This window comes from Diorhabda sublineata, chromosome 8, assembly GCF_026230105.1.
Source record: "Diorhabda sublineata isolate icDioSubl1.1 chromosome 8, icDioSubl1.1, whole genome shotgun sequence".
NCBI lineage: Eukaryota > Metazoa > Arthropoda > Insecta > Coleoptera > Chrysomelidae > Diorhabda > Diorhabda sublineata.
Window position 1 is genome coordinate 353,016 of NC_079481.1, and position 22,387 is coordinate 375,402.

At 31.2% G+C, this 22,387-nt stretch overlaps 2 protein-coding genes across 2 annotated transcripts in view; one reads left to right on the forward strand and one right to left on the reverse strand.

Annotated features, from left to right (window-relative positions):
* Nucleotides 1-1,123: 1,123 nt before the first annotated feature.
* Nucleotides 1,124-9,729, forward strand: LOC130448325 (myotubularin-related protein 2). The gene is made up of 11 exons (XM_056785617.1): nt 1,124-1,315; nt 1,369-1,461; nt 1,509-1,715; nt 1,766-2,026; nt 2,966-3,181; nt 3,239-3,375; nt 3,454-3,661; nt 3,717-3,887; nt 3,948-4,155; nt 9,209-9,390; nt 9,457-9,729. The coding sequence occupies exons 1-11, from the start codon at nt 1,208-1,210 to the stop codon at nt 9,577-9,579; spliced, it is 1,914 nt and encodes a 637-aa protein (XP_056641595.1). The 5' UTR covers nt 1,124-1,207; the 3' UTR covers nt 9,580-9,729.
* Nucleotides 9,730-12,699: 2,970 nt separating this feature from the next.
* LOC130447671 (fibrillin-2-like) overlaps nt 12,700-22,387 on the reverse strand; it is a 68,357-nt gene continuing 58,669 nt past the window's right edge. Inside the window, exons 37-44 of the mRNA XM_056784624.1 lie at nt 21,103-21,309; nt 20,671-20,796; nt 20,370-20,609; nt 20,118-20,310; nt 19,290-19,467; nt 13,948-14,193; nt 13,685-13,885; nt 12,700-13,393 (exon numbers count right to left, since the gene is read on the reverse strand). Coding sequence (XP_056640602.1) covers nt 13,175-13,393; nt 13,685-13,885; nt 13,948-14,193; nt 19,290-19,467; nt 20,118-20,310; nt 20,370-20,609; nt 20,671-20,796; nt 21,103-21,309 — 1,610 coding nt within the window. The 3' untranslated portion in view covers nt 12,700-13,174. The remainder of the gene's footprint in view (nt 13,394-13,684; nt 13,886-13,947; nt 14,194-19,289; nt 19,468-20,117; nt 20,311-20,369; nt 20,610-20,670; nt 20,797-21,102; nt 21,310-22,387) is intronic.

Below are 22,387 nucleotides of genomic sequence, written 5' to 3' on the forward strand. Positions count from 1 at the left end.
TTTCATAGATAAACTATGTTACGCCATCTTCACTTCCAGTTTCAAAACCAAAAGTTGTTTATTCTACGGTATTACAGGAAACTGTAAAAATAAAATGACAGTAATAAATAGTTTTCTACAAGCGTTTCGGCGCAATAGTTTCATTATTCAACAACAGATGGCGCGTTTTATTTCATTACATTACATTACACAAAATTTTGATAAATGAATTATTATTGTAATTGGTAGAATCAACGAAAATGATACAAAAATTTTATGATATTTTTATCGACTCCACCTTGTATATGTGCAGTTTTTCAAATTTTTATTTATCAATTAATTCACCCTGTGTTATATTTTACAACATATTACATAACTACATTCCTTTTATTAACAACATGGTACAAATATTGGTTACGTTCTAATTTCAAAAAAAAAAAGAAATAATAATTCGCTTGATTTCACACATCTAATTATTTCTCACTTTTTGCGTTATAAATAAAATCACTTTGAACAACGTAACAATTGTAAATATTCGTTTAATGTTGATAAAAAAGTTTATTCTTTAAGAACATACTATCTGTCATTGTTTTTATCGGCCAGTGTATTTTTTACGATCTAATTATAGTACAACCTTGTTTTGTTATGGAACATATCCAATTCCGTAATCAATCATTCTTTTTGATATAATAAAAGTCATAATAAGGGAGCGGTTAATAATCCATCATTTGCTTTAAGATAAATTGAGACACTGGCGGATGACGTATCATCACAAGAAATAATTAATTATAATCATCAGTTTTATTAGACTAGACTGTACATGCGATGAAAATCATTATTACAATATATAAATGACTTTGACTGTTCGGTACCATTCAGCAATCCACTTTAATTTCCTGTTACTGCTCGGTTCGTGTTCGATTATATACACTTTTGAACGCTCCTAATCTTGAAATTTGTTTTGACGTTTAGTTTGACATTTCAATGCTTATCAATTAACATTTTATTAAAAAGTCTTATTCGTAAAGTTTAAAAACTGTTTATCCGTTTACTGTTTGGTAATTACTACAATTAATCTGTTCCGCGAACAACTTTACCGAACGCAGCTATAGAAATACACGATATCATAGAACTAAAACGAACTGTCAAATGTGTCATTTGTCTCTTATAAAAGTGTAGTAGGTTGTATCTGTTAATGTAATAGGTTTTTAATAATATTTGAATAAATATGAACAAAATAACAAATAGTATAGAACTTTTAGATATAGACGGTAATACTTTATTGAAAAATCAACAAGTTGAATCTAAATCTACGATAATAAATAAACAAGATCAGGTAAGTACTGACTAATACTTAATAAACATGTATTAGTTAATTTATATTTTTAGACGACATGGGGTAAGACTTCACCTAGTAAAAGTTACGGTTCGTCAAGTTCTACATCTACGGAAAACGTAGTATCTACACTAGAACGGAAAAAAGTAATTTTTCCTTATATACAAAGTGAAATTATAACAGTCTTTTTTAGGTTACTACCGATACTATTATACCGACTCGCCCGGACGATCCCCCGCTTTTACCGGGCGAAAAAGTGACCGGTCAAGCTAGAGATGTAACTTATTTATGCCCCTATCACGGCCCCGCTAGGGGTATACTCACAGTTACAAATTATAAATTGTTTTTCAGATCGATGGATAAAGATATGCCGAATGTGATCGACGTCCCTTTAGGCGTGGTACGTACTAATTAATTATAATTAAACTTAATTAATGTTTGATTCTTAAGGTAACTAGGATTGAAAAAGTCGGTGGGGCTTCTTCGAAAGGGGAAAACGCTTATGGTATAGAAATATTTTGTAAGGATATGCGCAATCTTAGGTTCGCTCATAAACAGGAAAATCATTCGAGGAGGAATGTTTTTGAAAAATTGCAGATGTACGCGTTTCCTCTGTCACATAAATTGAATATATTCGCATTTGAATATTCCGAAACGTTTCTTGAAAATGGTTGGGCCGTTTATGAACCCATTGCAGAATTGAAACGAATGGTAAGGTATTAAATCATTAGGCCAATAGAATTTTTTTCTTTATGTATCAATTTTTTATTTTTTTTATAATTTTATATATACAGTGTGACCCATAGTTGATTTATATCATTTTAGTGAAAATCCACAAAAAATTGGGAAAATATATAATTTAACCTTCATAGTTGCAGTAAAATTCTAATTTTTTTGTTTTATAGATACAAGGTTGTCCAATAGTTACGCTTTTTTAATTTTGGTTTAATTTCATATCATTTTAATGAAACTCCACCTGAAATTGATTTTATTTTCCAAGGCTCAGCGACTGTCCTCTTATTTATTTTCGTTTATAAATACAGGGTGTCCATTATTTTGATTCTGGTTACAAATTCATATTATAATATTGAAATTCCACCAAACAATAAGAAAAAAATGCTATTCTCATTATTTGAGTGAAATTCCATAAAAAATTGATTGAATTTTCATCAGTGATATTCCTTTTGTTTTTTATAGATACAGTGTGTCCCAGATTTTTATTCGGGTTCAATATTTATATTTCAAATAAAATTCCACCTAAAATGAACCTTTTCCATGAGTTCCGCGTCATTATTCTAGATTTTTAGCTTTTATAGATACAGTTTGTCCTATATTTTGATTCTGGTTCATTTGTATTGAATATAATTCACAATATTTCAGTAAAATTCCACCAAAAATTAAATTCATTTCCATAAGTTACGTGGAATTTCTCATTTTTTTGCTTTTATTGATACAGTGTGTCTTTTTTATGGTATTCTAGCTCTGCTTTATAATTCATCTAATTTCAGTGACATTCCATTAAAAATTGGAATAATTTCTATCAGTTCACCGACTTTTCTCATTTATTCACCTTTATAGATACAGTATGTCCTATAATTGTAGTTTAAAATGAAATTTGACAAGTCTTGCAGCATTTCTTCCACCTTTTAGGGCGTGAACAACGATATGTGGAAAATATCCAAAATTAACGAGCAATACGATATTTGCGACAGTTACCCCGCGGTATGGGCGGTGCCGTCGCACGTTACCGACGACGATATTAAATGCGTGGCGGCTTTCAGAAGTCGAGGTAGAATACCGGTATTGAGTTGGATACATCCGGAATCTCAAGCAACTATCACGAGATGTTCTCAACCTTTAGTCGGAGTAAGATTTTATACGAGGTTGCGATCGAAACTTGTTCTGATTTCAATTTCGTCTTAGGTTGGTGGTAAAAGGTGTAAAGAAGACGAAAAATATATTCAGTTGATAATGGACGCTAACGCCCAAAGTCACAAATTATTCATAATGGACGCCAGACCGAGCGCTAACGCTATAGCTAACAAAGCTAAAGGAGGAGGGTAAGAAATGTTCGGGGGTAATTGGGAGATTTTGAAGGAGCTATTTTATATAGATATAAAAAATTTTAAATATTTCAGGTACGAATCCGAAGACGCTTACCAACACGCCGAATTAATATTCCTCGATATCCACAATATACACGTGATGAGAGAATCGTTGAGAAAATTGAAAGAATTAGTTTATCCCACGATAGACGAAATAAAATGGTTGTCGGGACTCGAATCGACATATTGGTTGAAACACATCAAATGCATATTGGCGGGAGCGTTGAGGATAGTGGATAAGGTAAAAATTGACATAAAAATGACCAGGATCGAATTTTCGTTTTGAATTTTTTCAGGTGGAAAGTCACAAAACTTCGGTGCTGGTGCACTGCTCCGACGGTTGGGATAGAACGGCGCAACTTACCGCTCTGGCGATGCTGTTGTTGGATCCTTTTTACAGGACGATCAAAGGATTCGAAATTTTAATCGAAAAGGAATGGTTGTCGTTCGGACACAAATTCCAACAGGTCGGTGAAAATAATCATCGATGCGGCCGATGATGATTTTTTTTTTTTTTTTTTTTGCAGAGAGTCGGTCACGGCGACGATCACCATTCGGACGCGGATCGTTCGCCCGTTTTTTTGCAATTTATCGATTGCGTTTGGCAAATTACTCAACAATTTCCGAACGCTTTCGAATTCAACGAACATTTTCTAATTACCATATTGGATCATTTGTATTCGTGTAGGTTTGGTACTTTTTTGTATAATACCGAAAGGGAACGACTTATCGAAAGTGAGTTTTTATCCGATTCTTTTTTTTTTTTTTTACTTATCCGAGTTGTTTTTGTATCGAAATACATCGAATCCTTTCAAACGATTATTTATTTATTAACGGTGTTTTAACTTTTGGTGGAATTTAATGGAAAGTCGAGATGAATTCCACGAAAAGTCAAATTTTAAATTGTTTGCGACTTTTTTATTGATATTCCATTAACATTTTGGGTAAAATCTTTACTTTTGGTGGAATTTTACGAGTTGAATTCCACGAAAAGTCAAGTTTTGAATTGATTTTCCACTTTTTTATTGATGTTATATCAAAATTTTGGATAAAATCGATACTTTTGGTGGAATTTAACGGAAATTCGAGATGAATTCCACGAAAAGTGAAGTTTTCAATTGTTTTTCGTCTTTTCAGTGATATTCTACCAAAAATTTCGATAAAATCGTTACTTTTGGTGGAATTTTACGAGTTGAGTTCCACTAAAAGTAAAGTTTTAATTTAATTTTCGACTTTTTATTGATATTACATCAAAATTTTGGAAAAAATCTTTACTTTTGGTGGAATTTAATGGAAATTCGAGATGAATTCCACGAAATGTCAAATTTTAAATTGATTTTCGACTTTTCAGTGAAATTCTACCAAAAATTTCGATAAAATCGTTACTTTTGGTGGAATTTTACGAGTTGAATTCCACTAAAAGTAAAGTTTTAATTTAATTTTCGACTTTTTATTGATATTAAATCAAAATTTTGGAAAAAATCGTTACTTTTGGTGGAATTTAACGGAAATTCGAGATGAATTCCACGAAATGTCAAATTTTAAATTGATTTTCGACTTTTCAGTGAAATTCCACCAAAAATTTCGATAAAATCGTTACTTTTGGTGGAATTTTACGAGTTGAGTTCCACTAAAAGTAAAGTTTTAATTTAATTTTCGACTTTTTATTGATATTACATCAAAATTTTGGAAAAAATCTTTACTTTTGGTGGAATTTAATGGAAATTCGAGATGAATTCCACGAAATGTCAAATTTTAAATTGATTTTCGACTTTTCAGTGAAATTCTACCAAAAATTTCGATAAAATCGTTACTTTTGGTGGAATTTTACGAGTTGAATTCCACTAAAAGTAAAGTTTTAATTTAATTTTCGACTTTTTATTGATATTAAATCAAAATTTTGGAAAAAATCGTTACTTTTGGTGGAATTTAACGGAAATTCGAGATGAATTCCACGAAATGTCAAATTTTAAATTGATTTTCGACTTTTCAGTGAAATTCCACCAAAAATTTCGATAAAATCGTTACTTTTGGTGGAATTTTACGAGTTGAGTTCCACTAAAAGTAAAGTTTTAATTTAATTTTCGACTTTTTATTGATATTAAATCAAAATTTTGGAAAAAATCGTTACTTTTGGTGGAATTTAAAGGAAAGTCGGGATGAATTCCACGAAAAGTCAAGTTTTTAATGGTTTTTCGACTTTTTTTATTGATATTCCACCAAAAATGTGGTAAAAACTTTTACTTTCATGAAATTTAACGAAAATTTGGGTTGGATTTTTTTGTTGAGATTTTCGTATTGTATTTTCGACTTTTCGGAGACATTTCATCAGATATTTCGAAATTTTATTAACTGATTGTTTTTATTATCATTTTAATGAGATTCCACCAAAATTTTGAAAAAAAAAACAAAAAGTTTTGGTAGCATTTAATGGAAAATCGAGTTGAAATCCAAAAAAAGTCAAGTTTTAATTTAATTTTCGACTTTTTATTGATATTCTACCAAAATTTTGATGAAACCTTTACTTTTTAATTCGAACTGAATTCCAAAATAATCGAAATTTGAATTGTTTCTCGTCTTTTTAGTGAAATTCGTTCAAAATCTTATAAAAACATTATTTTTGATGGAATTTAATGGAAAATCGTATTGAATTCCAAGAAAAATCAAAATTTGAATAATTTTTCATCTTTTTAGTTAAAAAAAATTTGATAAAATCATTACTTTTGGTGGAATTTTACGAGTTGAATTCCACCAAAAGTCGAAATTCAAATTGTCAATTGTCATTTTAGTGACATTCTTCTAAAAGTTGGCAAATTATTAAAAAATCAAATTTGTTTTCGTCGATTTAGTGATATTCCACCAAAAATTAAAAACTTAATAAGCACCCTTTAGATTTATTTCTGTTAATTTTTCAATTTTTGGTGGAATTCCGCTAAAATCATTACCTTCATTTCTTGGAATATTCATTGCAAATAAATTTTATTTACTTATAACTTTTGGTGGGATTGAATGAATCACTTATTGGCGTTGTCGTAGCATTCCACCAAAGATCGAAAAATAAATAAAAAGTTTAACGTTATTACAATTTCGTAACGTTCTATATATAAAAAAAAATCCATTAACTGCTAGAAATTTTCAAATTGGACTCAAATCTCGTTTCATTTCGTTAATTTGCAAATTTTTGGTGGAATTTCACTAAAACCTTGGAGGAAACGAATTTTTCTCTTCCATATTTAACTTTTGGTGGAATGTAACCAACGTTCTATTCACTATCTTATCCGTAACATTTCACCAAAAACCGAAAAAACAGTAAAAACTGGAATTTTATTACAATTTCGTGACATTCCACTGAAAATTCAATTCTATTGACCGGAAGACATTTTTAGATTAAAAATTATGAATAATTTTTTTGCAAATTGTACTCGAAACTCATTTCATTTCGTTAATTTTCAAATTATTGGTGGAATTTCATTAAAACCTTGGAGGAAACGAATTTTTCTCTTCCATATTTAACTTTTGGTGGAATGTAACGAAAATTTTATTTATTATCTTATCCGTAACATTCCACCAAAACCGAAAAAACAGTAAAAACTGGAATTTTATTACAATTTCGTGACATTCCACTGAAAATTCAATTCTATTGACCGGAAGACATTTTTAGATTGAAAATTATGAATGTTTTTGCAAATTGTACTCGAAACTCATTTCATTTCGTTAATTTTCAAATTATTGGTGGAATTTCATTAAAACCTTGGAGGAAACGAATTTTTCTCTTCCATATTTAACTTTTGGTGGAATGTAACGAAAATTTTATTTATTATCTTATCCGTAACATTCCACCAAAACCGAAAAAACAGCAATAACTGGAATTTTATTACAATTTCGTGACATTCCACTGAAAATTCAATTCTATTGACCGGAAGACATTTTTAGATTGAAAATTATGAATGTTTTTGCAAATTGTACTCGAAACTCATTTCATTTCGTTAATTTTCAAATTATTGGTGGAATTTCATTAAAACCTTGGAGGAAACGAATTTTTCTCTTCCATATTTAACTTTTGGTGGAATGTAACCAACGTTCTATTCACTATCTTATCCGTAACATTTCACCAAAAACCGAAAAAACAGTAAAAACTGGAATTTTATTACAATTTCGTGACATTCCACTGAAAATTCAATTCTATTGACCGGAAGACATTTTTAGATTAAAAATTATGAATAATTTTTTTGCAAATTGTACTCGAAACTCATTTCATTTCGTTAATTTTCAAATTATTGGTGGAATTTCATTAAAACCTTGGAGGAAACGAATTTTTCTCTTCCATATTTAACTTTTGGTGGAATGTAACGAAAATTTTATTTATTATCTTATCCGTAACATTCCACCAAAACCGAAAAAACAGCAATAATTGGAATTTTATTACAATTTCGTGACATTCCACTGAAAATTCAATTCTATTGACCGGAAGACATTTTTAGATTGAAAATTATGAATGTTTTTGCAAATTGTACTCGAAACTCATTTCATTTCGTTAATTTGCAAATTATTGGTGGAATTTCATTAAAACCTTGGAGGAAACGAATTTTTCTCTTCCATATTTAACTTTTGGTGGAATGTAACGAAAATTTTATTTATTATCTTATCCGTAACATTCCACCAAAACCGAAAACACAGCAATAACTGGAATTTTATTACAATTTCGTGACATTCCACTGAAAATTCAATTCTATTGACCGGAAGACATTTTTAGATTGAAAATTATGAATGTTTTTGCAAATTGTACTCGAAACTCATTTCATTTCGTTAATTTTCAAATTATTGGTGGAATTTCATTAAAACCTTGGAGGAAACGAATTTTTCTCTTCCATATTTAACTTTTGGTGGAATGTAACCAACGTTCTATTCACTATCTTATCCGTAACATTTCACCAAAAACCGAAAAAACAGTAAAAACTGGAATTTTATTACAATTTCGTGACATTCCACTGAAAATTCAATTCTATTGACCGGAAGACATTTTTAGATTAAAAATTATGAATAATTTTTTTGCAAATTGTACTCGAAACTCATTTCATTTCGTTAATTTTCAAATTATTGGTGGAATTTCATTAAAACCTTGGAGGAAACGAATTTTTCTCTTCCATATTTAACTTTTGGTGGAATGTAACGAAAATTTTATTTATTATCTTATCCGTAACATTCCACCAAAACCGAAAAAACAGCAATAATTGGAATTTTATTACAATTTCGTGACATTCCACTGAAAATTCAATTCTATTGACCGGAAGACATTTTTAGATTGAAAATTATGAATGTTTTTGCAAATTGTACTCGAAACTCATTTCATTTCGTTAATTTGCAAATTATTGGTGGAATTTCATTAAAACCTTGGAGGAAACGAATTTTTCTCTTCCATATTTAACTTTTGGTGGAATGTAACGAAAATTTTATTTATTATCTTATCCGTAACATTCCACCAAAACCGAAAACACAGCAATAACTGGAATTTTATTACAATTTCGTGACATTCCACTGAAAATTCAATTCTATTGACCGGAAGACATTTTTACATTAAAAATTATGAATAATTTTTTTGCAAATTGTACTCGAAACTCATTTCATTTCGTTAATTTTCAAATTATTGGTGGAATTTCATTAAAACCTTGGAGGAAACGAATTTTTCTCTTCCATATTTAACTTTTGGTGGAATGTAACAAACATTCTATTCACTAGCTTACCCGTAGCATTCCACCAAAAAACTTTAATTTTTCTTTTCCTTCTCCAGAAGTGAAAGAAAACACCGTATCCCTATGGTCTTATACGAACAGTAACCTAAACATGTACAAAAACCCCCTGTATTGGGCAAATCCTCTGCAACAAGTAGTTCTAGTACCGATAGCGAGCATAAGGCACATAAAACTGTGGAAATCGTATTATTGCCGATGGAATCCGAGTATGAGAACACAAGTAAATGTTTGATTCGAGAAAAAACCGCGTCGTCGTTAATTTTTTGTTTGTTTGTTTCGGTTGCAGGATCCCGTGTACCTTCGGATAAGGGAGCTTCTCCTTTTGAAGGAGCAGTTGGAGCACATCGTAGACGAATGCCGGAAAGAACAACAGGCGAGAATACAAAAAACCAGCGTTTCGCCTACGTGAAACGTCAATTGTCATTATTTGACAATTTTTTTTTAAGTGTTTGTTTTAGGATGATACCAAGGAGTAGTACAATCAGTCGATATAAATTTCTCGTTCAGGTTAAATAATTCATTTGGAACTTGTAATAATAAAAATTAATTTTAAGTCAAACGGCTGTTTTTTTTTATTACCTATACATTTTTCCTTTATTAAAAATGATAATTTATAAATCCCGATTCTTGGTGGAATAATTTACAATTTTTGATAAACAGTTTTGTTTTATACAACGTTTTGGTGGAATATTTTATAATCATTTCGAATCTGGATTAAAAATTTTGTCGTTTATGAACTTTTGGTGGAATATTTCACAAAAATTTTGATATTTAAAAACTTTTGGTGGAATATTTGTCATTTATTTTGACTCGTTCATGGAAAATTGAGATGTTTGTTTGAAAACTTTTGGTGGAATATTTTAACATCATTTCCTAACTTGGATGAAAATTTTTTTGTATTTTAAAAACTTTTGGTGGAATATTTCACAAACATTTTCAACGTTAGATGGAGAATTTGATGTTTTAAACCTTTTGCTGGAATATTTGTCAATTATTTTGACCCTTTCATGGAAAATTTTAATGTTTAGAAACTTTTGGTGGAATATTTTACAATAATTTTTTATCTTTGGTAGAAAATTTTTTCATTTAAAAACCTTCGGTGGAATATTTAACAATTATTTTAAATTTCTAATAGAAACTTATGCTCTACAAAAACTTTTGGTGGAACATTTTACAACAATTTCCAACCTTTGATAACAAATTCCGTCATTTAAAAACTTTTGGTGGAATATTTCACAACGATTTTGAATTTTTGATGAAAAATTTTGATATTTTAAATCTTTTGGTGGAATATTTCACAATCATTTTGAATCTTTGATGGAAAATTTTGTCATTTAAAAACTTTGGTGGAATATTTTACAATTTTTGATTGACAATTTTGTTATATACAACGTTTTGGTGGAATATTTTATAATCATTTCGAATCTGGATAAACATTTTGTCGTTTATGAACTTTTGGTGGAATATTTCACAAAAATTTTGATATTTAAAAACTTTTGGTGGAATATTTGTCATTTATTTTGACTCGTTCATGGAAAATTGAGATGTTTGTTTGAAAACTTTTGGTGGAATATTTGAAAATCATTTCTTAACTTGGATGAAAATTTTTTTTTCTTTTAAAAACTTTTGCTGGAACATTTCACAATTATTTTGAATCTTTGATGGAAAATTTTGATATTTTAAATCTTTTGGTGGAATATTTTACAAATATTTCGAACCTTTTATTATAAATTTCGTCATTTAAAAAGTTTAGGTGGAATATTTCACAACGATTTTGAATTTTTAATGGAAAATTTTGATATTTTGAATCTTTTGGTGGAATATTTTACAAATATTTCGAACCTTTGATTATAAATTTCGTCATTTTAAACCTTTTGGTGGAATATTTCCAATTATTTTGAATATTTGATGGAAAATTTTGATATTTTGAATCTTTTGGTGGAATATTTCACAACGATTTTGAATTTTTGATGGAAAATTTTGATATTTTAAATCTTTTGGTGGAATATTTTACAAATATTTCGAACCTTTGATTATAAATTTCGTCATTTTAAACCTTTTGATGGAATATTTCATAACGATCTTGAATTTTTGATGGAAAATTTTGATATTTTAAATCTTTTGGTGGAATATTTCACAACGATTTTGAATTTTTGATAGAAAATTTTGATATTTTGAAAATTTTACAAATATTTCGAACCATTGATTATAAATTTCGTCATTTTAAACCTTTTGATGGAATATTTCATAACGATCTTGAATTTTTGATGGAAAATTTTGATATTTTAAATCTTTTGGTGGAATATTTCACAACGATTTTGAATTTTTGATAGAAAATTTTGATATTTTGAAAATTTTACAAATATTTCGAACCTTTGATTATAAATTTCGTCATTTTAAACCTTTTGATGGAATATTTCATAACGATCTTGAATTTTTGATGGAAAATTTTGATATTTTAAATCTTTTGGTGGAATATTTCACAACGATTTTGAATTTTTGATAGAAAATTTTGATATTTTGAAAATTTTACAAATATTTCGAACCTTTGATTATAAATTTCGTCATTTTAAACCTTTTGATGGAATATTTCATAACGATCTTGAATTTTTGATGGAAAATTTTGATATTTTAAATCTTTTGGTGGAATATTTCACAACGATTTTGAATTTTTGATGGAAAATTTTGATATTTTAAATCTTTTGGTGGAATATTTCACAACGATTTTGAATTTTTGATGGAAAATTTTGATATTTTAAATCTTTTGGTGGAATATTTTACAAATATTTCGAACATTTGATTATAAATTTCGTCATTTTAAACCTTTTGGTGGAATATTTCCAATTATTTTGAATATTTGATGGAAAATTTTGATATTTTAAATCTTTTGGTGGAATATTTCACAACGATTTTGAATTTTTAATGGAAAATTTTGATATTTTGAATCTTTTGGTGGAATATTTCACAACGATTTTGAATTTTTGATGGAAAATTTTGATATTTTAAATCTTTTGGTGGAATATTTCACAACGATTTTGAATTTTTGATGGAAAATTTTGATATTTTAAATCTTTTGGTGGAATATTTCACAACGATTTTGAATTTTTGATAGAAAATTTTGATATTTTGAAAATTTTACAAATATTTCGAACCTTTGATTATAAATTTCGTCATTTTAAACCTTTTGATGGAATATTTCATAACGATCTTGAATTTTTGATGGAAAATTTTGATATTTTAAATCTTTTGGTGGAATATTTTACAAATATTTTGACTTTTTGAAGGAAAATTTTGAGTGGGACCTCTGCCAACATTTCGAACCTTTGTTAGAAAACTTTGTTTTGGTGGAATAGCACGAAATAATTCGATTAGCCTCGGTTTAAATTTCGTACAATTCCACCAAAAAAACAAAAATTGAAATCTTGCTATTAGATCATCGACAAATATTTGTCCCGCACTATAAAATTGTAAATCGAGAGTTTTTGGGGTGTTAGAAAAAGTAATGGGAAATGGTGTTATGAAATCAAACGCTTCTTCATATTAAAGCAAAATATATTACAAGATCATCATTAAAAACAAATATCTAAAAGGTAACTAAGTTAAATACTTAAAATAAATCTATAAATATTTTTATTATTTTTTTTTTTTCATTATTCCTATACAACTTCATAATATACTTCGAGAAAAATAATCCTATTAATACTTTTTTTTTCGACGATTTTTTTTTGTAAGTATTTATAGGAAACACTCAAAATTTTGACATAATATGGCTCCATTTATATTTTTATTAAATTGGCAGTACTTTTCGGATGATATATTGCGAACAAAGAACACATCGACGATTTTGGCAGTGACATTTTGTTCAAAAAAAGAAATTAATTAAAAAAAAAATAGCAACAACACCACGCCTAAACTGAATATTTTTTTAAAAAAATTGTTGATTTACTTCAAATATATCACTTTTTTCGAAAATTTAACCTACATATCTAAAACTCTTCTCTCCATTATTCTTTCGTTACTTTTATTTTAACTTTTAGAATTAGAGGTTTGTCGTAACTTTCCGTTTCGAGTATAACCGTTTCCGGTTTACCGTGTATAACCAATTCGAATTCTCCGGGTTGCTTCAAACGCTTCCTAAAGTGCAACGCCCAAACGCCGTGTTTCTTGATCAATTCGAATTTTTTCTCTTCGTTACCTTCCACTATCTTGTACACCATTTCGGTCTGGTTAAAAAAAAGAAAAACGCCATTAAATGCAAATATGGGGCAAACATCACGGACGATCCGAAATGTCTCTTTGGGCATTAAGGAAGAAGATATTGCGGATTACATCATTAAAACATGAGGAAATAAAAGTTTAGGGAGTACTGGAGGTAAATGTTGGGTGATGATACAAAAGACCAAGAAGTCTCCGAAGAATGGAGGACAACAGACAACGTTGGTGGAGAACGAACCAGTTTGGAGATGAAACCAAGGCTGTAGTGCCAAATGAAAGACAATTAATGAATGAATTACCTTTACTGCTGGTTGTAATTTGATAATTCTTGTCCGATGTCTAGTTTGAGAGATCTTCAAATCGAGTTCCAACGATTCTTCAATATCTTCGTGTTTATGTCGTTTGAGTCTTTCGATTCGGAAAAGTTCGGCGATCGTATCATTATGCAACGCCCTGGCTAATCTTCTTCGTCTGGAAGATCTTCTGTGTCTACCGTTCACCTATACACGAACATTTTTTTGATAGGAATCAAACATTTTTTTTTTTTTCTTATTAAACTCACTTTACACGAGAAACAACCTTCGGTAGTGATGAGTTTGTCTTTGGATCCGCTCGGATAGTCTTCGTCTATTTGATATACGGGAACATCTCCAATATCTTGTCCATATCCTCCGTATAAAGGAGTTATAGTAGAAAGACAATGTCCCTGTCCGATACGATGATATCCTTGTGGACATCCGCAACTGAATCCCCCACCGCGACTGTTGCAACCAAAAGCGCATGGGGCTCCAGAACAACTGGCGCTAACCTAAAACGCGACAAATCTATTGGACACATTTATCTCCCTCAAGTAAAAGGGACAAAATTTCATATGGGAAGGAGTTGTAACAATATTCCAGAAGGATTAGGAATAACCTTGAATCTTCCTCGTGGACTAAAAAAAGGATAATAATCCAGAACGTTATGGAGTGCTCTGGATTACTCTTCAAATTTTTAGACAATGTTCTAGAAACTTCTAGAAGGCAAAACTTTCAGACGTTATATCAAACAAGATTCCAGGATGTTTTCGAATGTTTTCCAAGAATTCTGGATTGTTCTAGAAACTTCTAGAAGGCAAAACTTTGAGACGATATATCAAATAAGATTCCAGAATGTTTTCGAACGTTTTACAAGAATTCTGGATTACTCTAGAAACTTCTAGAAACCAAAACTTTTAGAGGATATATCAAACAAGATTCCAGAATGTTTTCGAACGTTTTCCAAGAATTCTGGATTGTTCTAGAAACTTCTAGAAACCAAAACTTTTAGAGGATATATCAAACAAGATTCCAGAATGTTTTCGAACGTTTTCCAAGAATTCTGGATTGTTCTAGAAACTTCTAGAAGGCAAAACTTTTAGAGGACATATCAAACAAGATTCCAGAATGTTTTCGAAGAATCTGAGTTGCTCTGGAAACTTCTAGAAACAAAAACTTTTAGAGGATATATCAAACAAGATTCCAGAATGTTTTCGAACGTTTTCCAAGAATTCTGGATTGTTCTAGAAACTTCTAGAAGGCAAAACTTTGAGACGATATATCAAACAAGATTCCAGAATGTTTTCGAACGTTTTCCAAGAATTCTGGATTGTTCTAGAAACTTCTAGAAGGCAAAACTTTGAGACGATATATCAAATAAGATTCCAGAATGTTTTCGAACGTTTTACAAGAATTCTGGATTACTCTAGAAACTTCTAGAAACCAAAACTTTTAGAGGATATATCAAACAAGATTCCAGAATGTTTTCGAACGTTTTCCAAGAATTCTGGATTGTTCTAGAAACTTCTAGAAGGCAAAACTTTGAGACGATATATCAAACAAGATTCCAGAATGTTTTCGAACGTTTTCCAAGAATTCTGGATTGTTCTAGAAACTTCTAGAAGGCAAAACTTTGAGACGATATATCAAACAAGATTCCAGAATGTTTTCGAACGTTTTACAAGAATTCTGGATTGTTCTAGAAACTTCTAGAAGGCAAAACTTTGAGACGATATATCAAACAAGATTCCAGAATGTTTTCGAACGTTTTCCAAGAATTCTGGATTGTTCTAGAAACTTCTAGAAGGCAAAACTTTGAGACGATATATCAAACAAGATTCCAGAATGTTTTCGAACGTTTTCCAAGAATTCTGGATTGTTCTAGAAACTTCTAGAAACCAAAACTTTTAGAGGATATATCAAACAAGATTCCAGAATGTTTTCGAACGTTTTCTAAGAATTCTGGATTGTTCTAGAAACTTCTAGAAGGCAAAACTTTGAGACGATATATCAAACAAGATTCCAGAATGTTTTCGAACGTTTTCCAAGAATTCTGGATTGTTCTAGAAACTTCTAGAAGGCAAAACTTTGAGACGATATATCAAACAAGATTCCAGAATGTTTTCGAACGTTTTCCAAGAATTCTGGATTGTTCTAGAAACTTCTAGAAACCAAAACTTTTAGAGGATATATCAAACAAGATTCCAGAATGTTTTCGAACGTTTTCCAAGAATTCTGGATTGTTCTAGAAACTTCTAGAAACCAAAACTTTTAGAGGATATATCAAACAAGATTCCAGAATGTTTTCGAACGTTTTCCAAGAATTCTGGATTACTCTAGAAATTTCCAGAAACCAAAACTTTTAGAGGATATATCAAACAAGATTCCAGAATGTTTTCGAACGTTTTCCAAGAATTCTGGATTGTTCTAGAAACTTCTAGAAGGCAAAACTTTGAGACGATATATCAAACAAGATTCCAGAATGTTTTCGAACGTTTTCCAAGAATTCTGGATTGTTCTAGAAACTTCTAGAAACCAAAACTTTTAGAGGATATATCAAACAAGATTCCAGAATGTTTTCGAACGTTTTCCAAGAATTCTGGATTACTCTAGAAATTTCCAGAAACCAAAACTTTTAGAGGATATATCAAACAAGATTCCAGAATGTTTTCGAACGTTTTCCAAGAATTCTGGATTGTTCTAGAAACTTCTAGAAGGCAAAACTTTGAGACGATATATCAAACAAGATTCCAGAATGTTTTCGAACGTTTTCCAAGAATTCTGGATTACTCTAGAAATTTCCAGAAACCAAAACTTTTAGAGGATATATCAAACAAGATTCCAGAATGTTTTCGAACGTTTTCTAAGAATTCTGGATTGTTCTAGAAACTTCTAGAAGGCAAAACTTTGAGACGATATATCAAACAAGATTCCAGAATGTTTTCGAACGTTTTCCAAGAATTCTGGATTGTTCTAGAAACTTCTAGAAGGCAAAACTTTGAGACGATATATCAAACAAGATTCCAGAATGTTTTCGAACGTTTTACAAGAATTCTGGATTGTTCTAGAAACTTCTAGAAGGCAAAACTTTGAGACGATATATCAAACAAGATTCCAGAATGTTTTCGAACGTTTTCCAAGAATTCTGGATTGTTCTAGAAACTTCTAGAAGGCAAAACTTTGAGACGATATATCAAACAAGATTCCAGAATGTTTTCGAACGTTTTCCAAGAATTCTGGATTGTTCTAGAAACTTCTAGAAACCAAAACTTTTAGAGGATATATCAAACAAGATTCCAGAATGTTTTCGAACGTTTTCCAAGAATTCTGGATTGTTCTAGAAACTTCTAGAAACCAAAACTTTTAGAGGATATATCAAACAAGATTCCAGAATGTTTTCGAACGTTTTCCAAGAATTCTGGATTACTCTAGAAATTTCCAGAAACCAAAACTTTTAGAGGATATATCAAACAAGATTCCAGAATGTTTTCGAACGTTTTCCAAGAATTCTGGATTGTTCTAGAAACTTCTAGAAGGCAAAACTTTGAGACGATATATCAAACAAGATTCCAGAATGTTTTCGAACGTTTTCCAAGAATTCTGGATTGTTCTAGAAACTTCTAGAAACCAAAACTTTTAGAGGATATATCAAACAAGATTCCAGAATGTTTTCGAACGTTTTCCAAGAATTCTGGATTACTCTAGAAATTTCCAGAAACCAAAACTTTTAGAGGATATATCAAACAAGATTCCAGAATGTTTTCGAACGTTTTCCAAGAATTCTGGATTGTTCTAGAAACTTCTAGAAGGCAAAACTTTGAGACGATATATCAAACAAGATTCCAGAATGTTTTCGAACGTTTTCTAAGAATTCTGGATTGTTCTAGAAACTTCTAGAAGGCAAAACTTTGAGACGATATATCAAACAAGATTCCAGAATGTTTTCGAACGTTTTCCAAGAATTATGGATTGTTCTAGAAACTTCTAGAAGACAAAACTTTTATAGGATATATCAAACAAGATTCCAGAATGTTTTCGAACGTTTTCCAAGAATTCTGGATTACTCTAGAAACTTCTAGAAGGCAAAACTTTGAGACGATATATCAAACAAGATTCCAGAATGTTTTCGAACGTTTTCCAAGAATTCTGGATTGTTCTAGAAACTTCTAGAAGGCAAAACTTTGAGACGATATATCAAACAAGATTCCAGAATGTTTTCGAACGTTTTCCAAGAATTCTGGATTGTTCTAGAAACTTCTAGAAGGCAAAACTTTGAGACGATATATCAAACAAGATTCCAGAATGTTTTCGAACGTTTTCCAAGAATTCTGGATTGTTCTAGAAACTTCTAGAAGGCAAAACTTTGAGACGATATATCAAACAAGATTCCAGAATGTTTTCGAACGTTTTCCAAGAATTCTGGATTGTTCTAGAAACTTCTAGAAGGCAAAACTTTGAGACGATATATCAAACAAGATTCCAGAATGTTTTCGAACGTTTTCCAAGAATTCTGGATTTTTCTAGAAACTTCTAGAAGGCAAAACTTTGAGACGATATATCAAACAAGATTCCAGAATGTTTTCGAACGTTTTCCAAGAATTCTGGATTGTTCTAGAAACTTCTAGAAGGCAAAACTTTGAGACGATATATCAAACAAGATTCCAGAATGTTTTCGAACGTTTTCCAAGAATTCTGGATTGTTCTAGAAACTTCTAGAAACCAAAACTTTTAGAGGATATATCAAACAAGATTCCAGAATGTTTTCGAACGTTTTACAAGAATTCTGGATTGTTCTAGAAACTTCTAGAAGGCAAAACTTTGAGACGATATATCAAACAAGATTCCAGAATGTTTTCGAACGTTTTACAAGAATTCTGGATTGTTCTAGAAACTTCTAGAAGGCAAAACTTTTAGAGGATATATCAAACAAGATTCCAGAATGTTTTCGAACGTTTTACAAGAATTCTGGATTGTTCTAGAAACTTCTAGAAGGCAAAACTTTTAGAGGATATATCAAACAAGATTCCAGAATGTTTTCGAACGTTTTACAAGAATTCTGGATTGTTCTAGAAACTTCTAGAAACCAAAACTTTTAGAGGATATATCAAACAAGATTCCAGAATGTTTTCGAACGTTTTCCAAGAATTCTGGATTGTTCTAGAAACTTCTAGAAGGCAAAACTTTGAGACGATATATCAAACAAGATTCCAGAATGTTTTCGAACGTTTTCCAAGAATTCTGGATTGTTCTAGAAACTTCTAGAAGGCAAAACTTTTAGAGGATATATCAAACAAGATTCCAGAATGTTTTCGAAGAATCTGGATTACTCTAGAAACTTCTAGAAGGCAAAACTTTCAGACGTTATAACAAACAAGATTCCAGAATGTTTTCGAAGAATCTGGATTATTTTAGAAACTTCTAGAAGTCTTCATATCTTCTTCGGAAAAACGGGAACCTTTTTCAATGACGACAAATAGTTTCTAGGATGTCGTGGCGTTCTGTTTCTTGAAATTTCTTCCCGTCCGTCCTCAGGGTGAAAACGAAAACATTTCTTGTGGAAGGTAATAAGTCTAAAAGGGGTAGTTCCTTAAAATTAAAACCTACATACCTGAATGCAAATATTTAAAATATTGTCGAATTGATAACCATCAGGACAACCGCATCTATAACTACCGGGTGTGTTGAAACAATTTCCACCGCCTCCGCAAGGACTATTTTGACATTCGTTTTCGTCGACGCATTGATTGGAGAACGGGTGCGACGTGTAACCTTGAGGACAACCGCATCTTAAACAAAACAAAAACTGATCGTTTAACAAAAAATATTTGGATAATAAGTTTCGTAATCAAAAATCCAAAGTTCAAAGTTCAAAAGTGTAGTTTGCTAATGCGGATCAGGAATCTAACAGTTTTCGTCTCGAATTACGAAAGATTCGGGCACAAATCGACGTTAATCTTTTGGGAAGCAAATTCTAGAAGCTTAAACCACTCAAAGAAACCTGGAGCGTTAAAAAAAATCAATAACCAAGAGGAAAACTATTAACGATGTGGATATCGAATCAGAAGGCACGAATCACGCAGGTTTTTTTCAAATGGTTGCTATTTGAAGCATCAATTTTGTGGTTTGCTGATTCGACAGCGATTCAGCGATTAAATATTTTTCGCAGAAGTGAAGCAACGGTCTTAAAATCGGACCAAAACCAAGGTGATTTCCATAGAGTTAGGTTAGGTTAAGTAGAGTTGATGTCCTCTACAAGAATCGTGTCCTGAAAGTTCTGAAAGAGAGGAAGGACATCTTTTTCACTAGGTGAAGAATCCAGGACGCTAAAGTGATATTTAACTACGCGAAAAGACAAAAAACTGTGAAATGGATTTGTATTTGTTTTTATTATCATTATACTTTGAAAATAGATACGAATTGAAGTTGGAATATTCACCTGTATCCCGCTACTAAATTTTGACATCCTTCTAAACATTTGGAATCGTCGGCGCACTCGTCTATGTCGATGCACATCGTTCCGCTCGGATCCAATTTGAATCTTCTCGGACAGATACATTTGAAACTTCCCAATGTATTTACGCACCTACCTGGTTTCGGACATATTCCCGGCTCTTCGCACTCGTTTATATCTTCAGAAAAGAAATAAGAAAGTTTTTATCCTACTGGGAACATTAACCGGAAACGTTACCTATGCAATTATCTCCGACTTGGTTATAACCTTCGTCGCAGGAACACTTGTAACTTCCTTCTGTATTTATACAATTCTGTTGACAGATGTGTTGACCCGTAGCGCATTCGTCGAGGTCTCTACAACTAAAACCGTCAGGATTGATGAGGAAACCAGGTGGACACGAACAAACGTAGCTACCTTCGGTATTCTGGCAATGGTATTGACAGTGGGACGTGTTGGTATAACACTCGTTGATATCTTTTAAAAAATAAATCGATTTAAACGACAAATATATTAATAATTAACGATAATTACGTACCTAAACAGTATAATCCCGAAGGATCGGGTCTGTAACCTTTGTTGCAGATACACCTGTAGGAACCCAAAGTGTTGATGCATTGGCCGTTTCTGCACAAATCCGGAATGGTTTCGCATTCGTTTACGTCTGGAAAATACAACTGTTTTAAATTCAATCATCCACAGTCATCGTGAAATGGAATAGATCAAATTTTATCCGCGGAAAATACCATAGACATTCCTCTAGCTGTCCCGAAAACAAGACCCAGTATCTGGTCATCAAACTCGCGATTACACACGTTTCGTTCGTTTGGTAGCCCCGAATTCAACTAAATCCAATATCTAGACTGTTTTGGTATCACTATTGCCTCAGAAGCTTCATCTTCTAATTGAGAAGAAGGATTCGGTCGCCGAAAACGTCTTAAAATATATATATATACGTTATTAAAATTACCTTTTCCGTCTACCAAGAAACCGCTGTCCAAACAAAGTTCTTGATATTGTGGTGTGTACCTGGATGGACAGAGTTCGCAATCGGCACCCCAAGCTTCTCCCATTGAACAACAGCAATCTGCCCTGGTGGATAATTTGATTTCGTTGAACGGAGCCGGTTTACATTTTCCGTTTATCAATTGCCTGAAGCAGGAACCTTGTCTTTTGTCTGAAAAATTAATAGAAATAACCAGATAGAACCTCTCGAGACTTATTTTCCTATTTTCCTAAATGTAATCGCACCTAATTCACTTCTAGATACTTCGAATCGGTAACAACAACTATTTCATACCGTTTTTACGAGATAAATTTCCGAAAATTAATAGCCGAACCTCGTACATTTATTCGACGTCAATTAACTCCGAAAATTAATAGCCGAAGATTCCAGAATGTTTTCCAAGAATTCTGGATTACTCTAGAAACTTCTAGAAACCAAAACTTTTAGATAATATATCAAACAAGATTCCAGAATGTTTTCGAAGAATTTGGATTTCTCTAGAAACTTCTAGAAACCAAAACTTTTAGAGGACATATCAAACAAGATTCCAGAATGTTTTCGAAGAATCTGAGTTGCTCTAGAAACTTCTAGAAACCAAAACTTTTAGAGGATATATTAAACAAGATTCCAGAACGGAGCCGGTTTGCATTTTCCGTTTATCAATTGCCTGAAGCAGGAACCTTGTCTTTTGTCTGAAAAATTAATAGAAATAACCAGATAGAACCTCTCGAGACTTATTTTCCTATTTTCCTAAATGTAATCGCACCTAATTCACTTCTAAGTACTTCGAATCGGTAACAACAACTATTTCATACCGTTTTTACGAGATAAATTTCCGAAAATTAATAGCCGAACCTCGTACATTTATTCGACGTCAATTAACTCCGAAAATTAATAGCCGAAGATTCCAGAATGTTTTCCAAGAATTCTGGATTACTCTAGAAACTTCTAGAAACCAAAACTTTTAGATAATATATCAAACAAGATTCCAGAATGTTTTCGAAGAATTTGGATTTCTCTAGAAACTTCTAGAAACCAAAACTTTTAGAGGACATATCAAACAAGATTCCAGAATGTTTTCGAAGAATCTGAGTTGCTCTAGAAACTTCTAGAAACCAAAACTTTCAGACGATATATTAAACAAGATTCCAGAACGGAGCCGGTTTGCATTTTCCGTTTATCAATTGCCTGAAGCAGGAACCTTGTCTTTTGTCTGAAAAATTAATAGAAATAACCAGATAGAACCTCT